At 44.2% G+C, this 9,255-nt stretch overlaps 1 protein-coding gene and 1 pseudogene across 1 annotated transcript in view; one reads left to right on the top strand and one right to left on the bottom strand.

Moving 5' to 3' along the window:
• Timm22 (translocase of inner mitochondrial membrane 22) overlaps window positions 1-3,466 on the bottom strand; it is an 8,793-nt gene extending 5,327 nt beyond the window's left edge. The window contains exons 1-2 of the mRNA XM_004635364.2: window positions 2,986-3,466; window positions 466-662 (exon numbers count right to left, since the gene is read on the bottom strand). Of these exons, the coding sequence (XP_004635421.1) occupies window positions 466-662; window positions 2,986-3,226 (438 nt within the window). The 5' untranslated portion in view covers window positions 3,227-3,466. The remainder of the gene's footprint in view (window positions 1-465; window positions 663-2,985) is intronic.
• A 740-nt stretch (window positions 3,467-4,206) lies between these two features.
• LOC111817835 lies at window positions 4,207-7,121 on the top strand (annotated as a pseudogene).
• Window positions 7,122-9,255: the final 2,134 nt, after the last annotated feature.

The following is a 9,255-nucleotide window of genomic DNA, read 5'->3' as shown; positions in this document are numbered from 1 at the left end:
TTATTTATTTAATTATTAACTGAAAGCTGGATGCAATGGTATGTCTGTAGCTCCAGCTCCTCAGAAGGCTGAGGCAACAGGATCACTTGAGTCCAGTTCAGCCTGGGTAACAACACAGCAAAGTCACAACTCAAAAATAAATTTATATATACAAAATTAAAATCGTTAACTGGGCTAGGGGGTATAGCTCAGTGGAATAGCAGCTGGCTACCCTCTGTGGGGCTCTGGGTTCAAACTGCAGCACCAAAAATAAAAAATAAAAACACATTAACTCATCAAAAAGAAAAATAGAACAAAACACCATATCATAAACATACAAAAAATCTACACCACAAACTATTTTATGGAAGTACAATCTGGAATGTATCTTTATGTCCCTGATCTGCATTCTAGTAACATTAAAGTCATTTATCTTTAAAAGAGATGGTGGCAGACAAGGATTTCTTAGAAAGCAGAGACACTTACAGATTCTACCAAGCACTCAGTGCAGGAAAACATGGCACCCACAATGGCAAAATTTTTGGCATAGGACATTCCTCTCTGCCCCATATCTTTAAGAACTTCTTTTGCAGTCGGCGTACGGTAAGGATCCTTAGGGTCAAAGCCCACGTTGGTATCAATACCAGCAGTGAACACCCCAAAAGCACCTCCCAAAACAAATCCTAAAAGCAAACAGAGATAACATTTCTTCATGTTTTCTGAATTACAAGTATGCCAGATCATACAAGTATGATTGGATCATACTTGAAGACAAACTTTTGGGTGGCCCCAAGTGAGGAGGTCACCCCTTTCACCACTCAATGCTCTTAATTGCCCACACATTACAAAATTTTGGCCCGGCTTAGTGGTGTAAGCCTACAACCCCAGCACTGGGAGGCTAAGGCAGGAAGCTCACCAAGAGCTCAAGGCTAGAGTAAACTACATAGCAAGACCTGTCTCAAGAAAAGGGGGCAGGGGCTGGAGAGATGGCTCAGTGGTCTAAAGCACCTACTTGAAACAAGCTTGGCAAAGCACAGGGACCGCGGTTCGATCCCCCAGCGCCACATGCCAGCCAGCCCCGCCCCCTGGTGGGCTGAGCTGGCCACACACACACACAATAAATAAATGTAATAAATAAATAATTAAAAAAAAAAAAAAAAAGAAAAGGGGGCAGGGTCTATCCTTCCTGCCTCCTCTAGGCTTTTTCCCTTCATTTCTTGACATTCTTCATGGTTCAGGCTGCAACCCTATGTTCTCTCCACACTTTCATATGTAAACCAGCCACCCTCAAATTCAGTTACCAACTTTGCAAATCGCTCCCTTGGTCATGGTGTCATTCATAAGTCACTCAGTTATGTGTCAGGCACTTGGATGCTTTATAGTCACTGCCTCATTTATTCTTCACAGTGATCCTGTGAGCCTGTAATCCCAGTACTCTGGGAGGCTGAGGCAAAGGGTCTGAAGTTTAAATGCAGTTGGGCAATTTATTAACTTGGTGAGACTCTGACTCAAAAAAAAATTTTTTTTTTATTTTAGAAATGAAGAATGTAGCTCTGTACAAAGACCCTAGGTTCAGCGGGGTGTGGTGGTTCATGCCTTTAATCCCAGCATTTAGGAGGCTGAGGCAGGAGGATCATGAGACCAGCCTGGACTACAAAGTGAGTTCAAGGCCAGCCTGAACTACATAGTAGGGAGACCCTGTCTCAAAAACAAACAAAAAACCTCGGTTCAATTCCCAGTACTGCAAAAAAATAAAAAATAAAAAGTAAAACACATAGATACCAAATAGCAAATCCCACACTGCTGTCCACATACAAGATTCCTGAGCTGCTGAATGGTCAACATCCATATGGCAGGTACAAAATGATTGTCTTTGTTCATTTGTTCACTTCTTTCTGCAAGTTGTTACTAAGCAACTGTCAGGTCCCAGGCTATGGGAATACCAATCAAACAAACAAAAGCCCCTCCTTCTCATGCTGGAAAGGGCAGAAAATGGAGGTCCTCTCATCCCCTCGAAGTCCAGGACAATTCCATGAAACTGTGGACACCTCTCAGCCCAGACTTTCCTGCTTCTGCTTCCTTCTTTCCAGTCACTCAAGTAGGTCACTTCTCAAAATCTGCACTTTGGGGCTGAGGAGATAGCTCGGCGGCCTAAGTGGCTGCCTGACAAGAAGAACCCCGTTTTGATTCCTGGTACTGCATACCGAGCCACCCTGTGTCATTCGGGCCACCAAAACCCGTGGTAGTGCACACCTGTAATCCCAGTGCTGGGGAGGGTGAGACAGGAGGACCACTAGAGTCCGAGCTCCATAGCAAGGCCCTGTACCAAATAAATAAATAATAGATTTTTTTTAAAAACAAACTTTCTAAAATCTACACTTTTGTTAGTTGTTTCTTGCATGCCTTTTATTTTCAATGAAATTTAAACTGCTCTACAAATGCGGTCACTTGTTGAAGGTATGCCGTAAGCTCTTAAACCTTCAAAAGGTTAAGATGGTATTTCATACAAAGCCCTTGCACACTAAGGTCTAGTCACACTGGGTCTTGGGTGTTTTTTCCCAAAACTCTAAGCAGTTCCTGTATTTGCATTTGCAGTTCTCTAGGTCTACAGCACTCTTGCAAGGCTTCTACTCAACATTCTTCTCTCATACTGTAAAATGCTGAACTCATGAGAACGCGGTTCTGTTCTGTTCCATCCCGCATTCCCACCTCCTGGCACGGGCCTGCTGTTAGCAACAACCTGCTGAATGAGTAAGTGACTGAACAAATCAATCAGTGAAATCCACCCCTTCACCCGCAGGCCCAGGCCGTAGTACTGACTCTCCGATCCATCTTCGAAAGCTAACCTCGGGGACTGGAGAGGCGTCGCCGAGTTCACGGAGCCAGGCGCGGTGCAGTCAAGGTCGAAGCCTACAGATCCCTCACCCTCTAGGCGCGCGGTCTTCTTGGCGGTGAACCCCAAGCTGAGAACTCAGCCTCCCCAAGGCCCCTAAAGCCTCGCCTCACCTCCCACGCAGGCCAGCGCTGCCTTGAAGGCGCAGCTTTCCATCGCCTTCTCGATCATCTTCTGTTCTTCACTCTTGGCCGGACTCGGTATCCCGCCCAGGCTGCCAGGCTCCAGGAGCCGGGGCTGGCGCTTGTCGCCCACCAGGTATTGCAGAAGAAGGCTGTACTGCAGATGGGCTTCTGTGGAACTCGCCCCCTCGGGCGCGGAGCCCCCGGGGGTGGGGGAAGCCGCGGCCGCCATAACTATCCGAGAAGCCCAGGAAGCCTTCGCGCTGTTTCCCACAGCAGATTCCACAAACTTCCTGTCGTTGGTCCTGAGAAGCCAGCCACCGTATCGCAACGGCAGATTCGCCACAACGCGGAAGAAGCGGAAGCAAAAGTCAGTTTTTGCTCACCGGCGAGTTATCATGTGTCTAAAAAGCCTCCTGTGAATGCTGAATCAGGCTTATGAAGCATGCCCACGTTCCCCACAAACAAACAATACTCAGATTCACTAAAAACCTCCCTCGTTTTGAGGCTGCGGCGCGGTGCTTGCCGGGATTTGTAGTTCTAACTGGAACATCTAACTACATTTCCCAGGAAGCTGTACGTGAGCTCCCGCTGGGCGGCGGCATCTGAAGCCCTTTGGTACTCTTGTGAGGCGAGCGAGAATTTCGCCAGCCAGCTGGCAGGTTATGGATGTGGTTTACCCCTTCCTTCCCCCCAGATCCCTGGAGGGCTCCCACTTTTCCTTTTTTTTTTTTTTTTTTGAGACCGGGATCTCACTATGTTGACCAGGCTGATCTCGGAGCTCGTGGATTCTCCCGCCTCAGCCTACCGGCGTGGGCCACCACACCGGCTTAACTTGAATATGCTTGAAGGCGTTGTGAGGTGGAAATGGTGGTAGGTGCTTTGTAAGATAAACTTGGAAGCATGATATAAATGTGTAACATAAATATTTTTGCTCAGTAATTAAGCTTTTAAGAAGATGGCCCCAACAGATGAGGGAGGCTAGCCAAGCGTCAGAAGTATCAAGAACTGTGACTAGGAAGTGGAGGATCCCGGGGTCCAAATGAGGGAAGCCAGGCTATGCAGTACTCGCTTTAGCCAGTTGGTGTCAATGGGCCGGTGGTGTGAACTGTTATTACCGTAAGAAGCCTAATTTATGTTAGGTTGAACCCGTTCAAGTTTTACACCTGAAAAATTGAATACCTAAAGACAAAAACAGAGAGACTACTGAATATGAACGGTGAGGGGGGAGATTGCTGTAGTTCTTATGGTATTAAAATAGATTTCCCACCATGGTGTTGATTCAGACTAGCATTTTATTTTATTTTTTACTTTGCAGTTCAGGGCTTGGAAGACGGGGCCTTTTGCATGCTTGGCAAGCGTTCTACAACTGAGGTACATCCTTAGCCCTAGAATAACAATTTATTTGGGTATCTCAGGTAAGAAGAACAATCATTGCTGAGTGCCAAAGACCAAAGAAAGCAGCAGGTGTAGGGTCTCCAGTCTTAGAGTCTTGGGGTTTTATAAGTAGAAATTGATGAATGGTAGCCACCAGGTTTGGAATAGGCTTTTGTATGTACAACTCAGAGGCACTGTAATTATTCCTCCCATCTCCACTATCAAGTTCATGTACAGATTGCTGGGCATGGGGTACATGCCTGTAATCCCAGCAATCTGGAAGACTGAGGCAAGAGGATTACAAGTCTGAGCTCAGCCTGGACAACTTGGTGAACCCTCAGGGAGATCCTGTCTCAAAAAATGAAAGGATAGGGTCTTTCATTTGGCGCAGTAGAATAAACGGTTGCCTGGCAAGTGCAAGGGCCTGGGTTCAATCCCCATTTCCACCAAAAACAATGAAAGGATGTAGCTCATAGTGAAGGCCTGGGGTTCAATTCTCAGTGCTGAAAAAAAAAAAGTCATTAATGAGCATAAGCTACTCACATTTATGGAGGGCTGTCTTGGCCTGGTGGGGGCTTGGGTGGGCACTTGCTGGCTTGATACAGGCCTAGTCCACCATCATTGTGCATTGGTTTTGCCCAGCGCTTAGTGAGCTTCAGAAGCACCTGCAGAGATAGGCTCTGACTGTTGGGCATGGAGTTTCTAATGAAGACATGGAGTGGGCATAAAAAGGTCCATTTCTAAGATGATGTTACTGGTCAGAGGCCACATTTTGGGGACTATTGATCCATATCATTGACCACGATTCTTAGCGGGAGTCGAGACACACTACTCAGTGCCCCACTGAAATGGAACATAACCAATTCTAGAATATATCTCAAGGCCAGGAGCCCTTGGGAGTGTGGCAGAAATCCAGAGGAGAGAGAGGTAGCACGCTGCCAGTTGCATGTGTCCTGAAAGCAAGTTTGGCTTGCTCGAAGGGCTGGCCTGCACAGGTTTGGGCCAATATATTGTGGGAAAAAGTCACTGATTTCTCTGGCAGTATTTGTGAGCGGAATTGAGCAGCTCAGCTTGGCGAAGTCCAGCAGTAACACCCAGGAGCACAGGTGGCCATAACCTGAACCTGGAGGAACAGTTATACAGCAACATACTCAGGCCTCCAGATTAGAGTCCCAAGCACACGGAGGAGAGCAGGATTGAGAGACAGGCTGGAGGGCACATCCTATGGCTTTTATTGTCCACTCACAGGCAGAAGCTGTTATGGGGCTACCGGGTAGAGATGGTCCTGAATTAGAACCTAACTTTACCCCTCAAACCTGTTCCTTTATTTCCCATCTAAGTGAATGGTGGCTCCATACACCCAAAAGGGTTCACAGACTTCTTGTTTCTGTATCATCCATGAACTTTCTAAGTAACTTTCAACCTGACCCCTTCCTTTTTAGATGTTATTTCCATTGCAGTTGTGTAAAGCCTCATTATTTCTCAATTTTAACTTAAACCCAGAGCCTTTGCCCTGCCCCTTTTTTATTTTATTATTTTTATTTTTCATATTTTCCTTAGACCTGAGGAGCATCATTAAGCTATTTATTTGGGCTCACCTCTACTTATTTATGTGAGCATTCTCAATTTTTTAAATGTATTTAGTATAGTGTCTCACTACACAGATCAGACTTGTAGTGATCCTCCTATTTTCCGCCTCCCAAGCATTGGGATTACAGGCGTGCCACCACACCCAATCTCAGCGTCATCTCAGTGCACCCCAGACTTGGGACTGGCATGGCACTCCGTAGATTGAACCCCAGTTGCTATGCCTGCCTAAGCAGGCACTTTAGTCCGCTGAGCTATCTGGCCAACCCCCTTTTTTTTTTTTTTTTTTTTTTTTTTTGGCCGAACCGAGGATTCAGACCTTATTTTTATTTTTGAGACAAAGTCTCATTAAGTTATAAATTTCCCAGGCTGTCCTCAAATTTGTGATCCTTCTGCCTCAGCCTCTTGAGTGTCACACTTATAAGTATGCACCACCACACCAAGTTCTAGAATCTAAATTGCTCTTGCTACCTCTCTTGCTGTTCTCCAAACCATCCACAGAACTGTCTTTCTACACAAAAACATGTTCACTTAATTCTGTAACTGTGGCATAGGAGGAGGTAAGATATTAGGGATTACAAGTTAACTGAGGACTAAAAGGCAGTCAAGGCCAAGTATCCTCCCGTCATTCAAAAGTACAAATATTTGGACTGTACAGCAGATGTCCAGCTGCATGCATGGGGAGAGACTTTGGAGAAGGCATTCGTGTGCAATGGTTATGTGTGGTTTCATGACGGGACTGTGGAGCCCCTCCAAATAATAGGAGAAACCCAATGAGATGGGGTTTATTTCACTTTTTGAATGAATATAAGTTTACTGCTGATGAATTTTTCATAATCTCAGAAGTGAAAGTATTTAGTATTAGAAAATATTTAGAGGGTTGGGGAGATAGCTCAGTAGAATAAGCGCTTGCCTGGCAAGCACAGGGTCCTGAGTTCAATTCCCAGTACCTCAAAAAAAAAGGGAACAATAAAGTGTTTTGAAAATAAAGGAAAACATTTAGTATTGATCAGAGAAATTTTATATTACATTAAATTGGATGGGGAGAAGAGTTTTTACTTTCTAAGCATCCTCAGGGAACAAAAGTCAAAGCAATAACATATTCAGCATTGCAGGCTTATAATGAAGAGAAGCCAAAGGTTTTTGTCATCACTGACATTTAATACACACAAGTGGAAAGTCAGCTGGGTGTGGTGGCATGTGCCTGTAATCTCAGCTGTTCTGGAGGCTAAGGAAAGAGGATTGAAAGTTCAAGGCCAGCCTCTGCAACTTGGTAAATTCTTGTCTCAAAAAGAAAAAAATAATAAGAGGGCCCCAATAATAGAGCACCCCAAGGTTCCATCTACAGTACTGGGGAAGAAAAAAGGAAATAGAGGGCTAGGGAAATAGCTCAGTGGTCTAAGCACCTGCCTGGAAAGTGTAAGGACTTGGGTTTGATCCCTGGTATCTCACACCATGTCAGTCACCAAAACCAAGCATGGTAGCGCATGCCTGTAATCCCAGTGCTGGGAGGCTGAGACAGTAGCACTACAAGTCTGAGGTGTGTAGTGAGACCCTGCACCAAATAATAAATAAATAAAAAGACTGAAAGAAAGCAGTCGCAGAACAAATAGCCTTGGTCTGTGTACTCTACGTATTCACACTTTAAAGAATTCTTTTTTTTTTTTTTTTTTTTTTGTGGTACTGGGGATTGAACTCAGAGCCTTGCGCTTGCCAGGCAGGCGCTTATTCTACTAAGCCATCTCCCCAGCCCCAATTCTTCAATTCTTAAGGGGCAATTATGGTCGCTCCTTTCATTCTCTGCTTTGGCAGAAGGTGCCTCAAGCCCTTCCAATGGGATGCAAGCCTTCTGGTTTGGTCCCAGGAGGGATTGCTGGTGTAAGCAGCAGATAGGATGGAATGAAGTTTGGAGGGAAAAAAAAGAATTTGAAAAAACATTTCTACACATGGGGGTGGTAAAAAAACCCACCTCTCACTTCCCTGTTCTGAATTCTTCTCTGTGCCAGGAAGAAATCTAAACTCCATGTGTTGCTTTTACAACTTGTGCCCAGGAAGACACACAAGCAATAGTCCAAACTTAATTTTTACTGGAACATTTCCACTCCCCGTTATCTGCTTTTGATATTCTTCTTTGGATCAGGAAGTGATGAATTGGAATCATTCTGTACCTCATGTTCTTTAGTGTTTGAGAGCTGAATTTGGACTTTTGACTCTATCATTTCTCTCCAGATATCATTCTTTGATTTGGGCTCTTAATCAAGTTGAAAATGTTGGACAATTTTGTCCCGTTATGTTTCAGGTCTTTGTGACTCTGACCTGTGATAACCATGGAGAAAACAGCAGTTACCTGTGCTACTTCCAGTCCAAGTCCTTAGAGTCTAGCTTGTTTCTGGTGGGTAGCCTATTATTATGGATCAGTTTTCCCCCACACCATATTGTTTAGAAGTTTTATTTATTCTCGCATACCCACAATCCAGATTTGCTTACTATCTCTTGTGCTATTGCTTTGGATTTATTTACCAAAAACTGTTGAAAATGTGGCAAACACTTGACCATCTGGTACACTGTTGTTAGGACCCACTTCAGGTTTGGCTAATGGCTCATACATAGACTTTGGCTATATCTACAGTAGAGATGCACACTCAGATTTGTTCTGAAAAGTGGAGGCAAATAGAAATATTCATAACATTTGTTTTCTAGCACTTCACACTTACCACAAGAAAGTAAAAAAAAGAGGAAACACCAAGAACTAGAGACAAGGACTGGGGATGAAGCTCAGTGGTAAAGAAGCTTGCCTAGTACCTGTGAAGTTCTGGATTCTATCCCCATCCCTACAAAAACAAATGAACTAGAGACCAGACTCTGTAGGCATGTGGTGCACACCTGCAATCCAGCTGCCTAGGAGAATGAACATGAAGACTGTAAGTGCAAGGCCAATTTGGACAGTTTAGCAAGACTGTGTCTCATTTTTAAAAAAGAGAAAGGAGGAAAAGGGGTGAGATAAGAGATGAATTAAAAAAAAAAAGTGGGTTGGCAGGGAGATGGTTCAGTGGACAAAGCGCTTCTCTGGCAAGCACAAGGGCCTAAATTCAATCCCTGGTTCTAAAAAAAAAAAAAAGAAAGAAAGAAAAAAGATGCATTTTTAAAAAAAGAAATTGGGATGTGTTAGTACAACTTCCCACAAGGATTATAAACATTATATACTAGCCATATGTACCAATAAACTAAAAAAAAATTAAAAGATTGTTTAAAAATTGAAATAGAAGGCTAGGGTTATCACTCAGTGATGAAGTGCTT

The sequence above is a fragment of the Octodon degus genome, unplaced genomic scaffold (genome assembly GCF_000260255.1).
Source record: "Octodon degus isolate 3935 unplaced genomic scaffold, OctDeg1.0 scaffold00072, whole genome shotgun sequence".
NCBI classification, from domain to species: domain Eukaryota; kingdom Metazoa; phylum Chordata; class Mammalia; order Rodentia; family Octodontidae; genus Octodon; species Octodon degus.
Note: the sequence above shows the minus strand (reverse complement) of the source record. Positions and strands in the feature narration are given on the sequence as shown.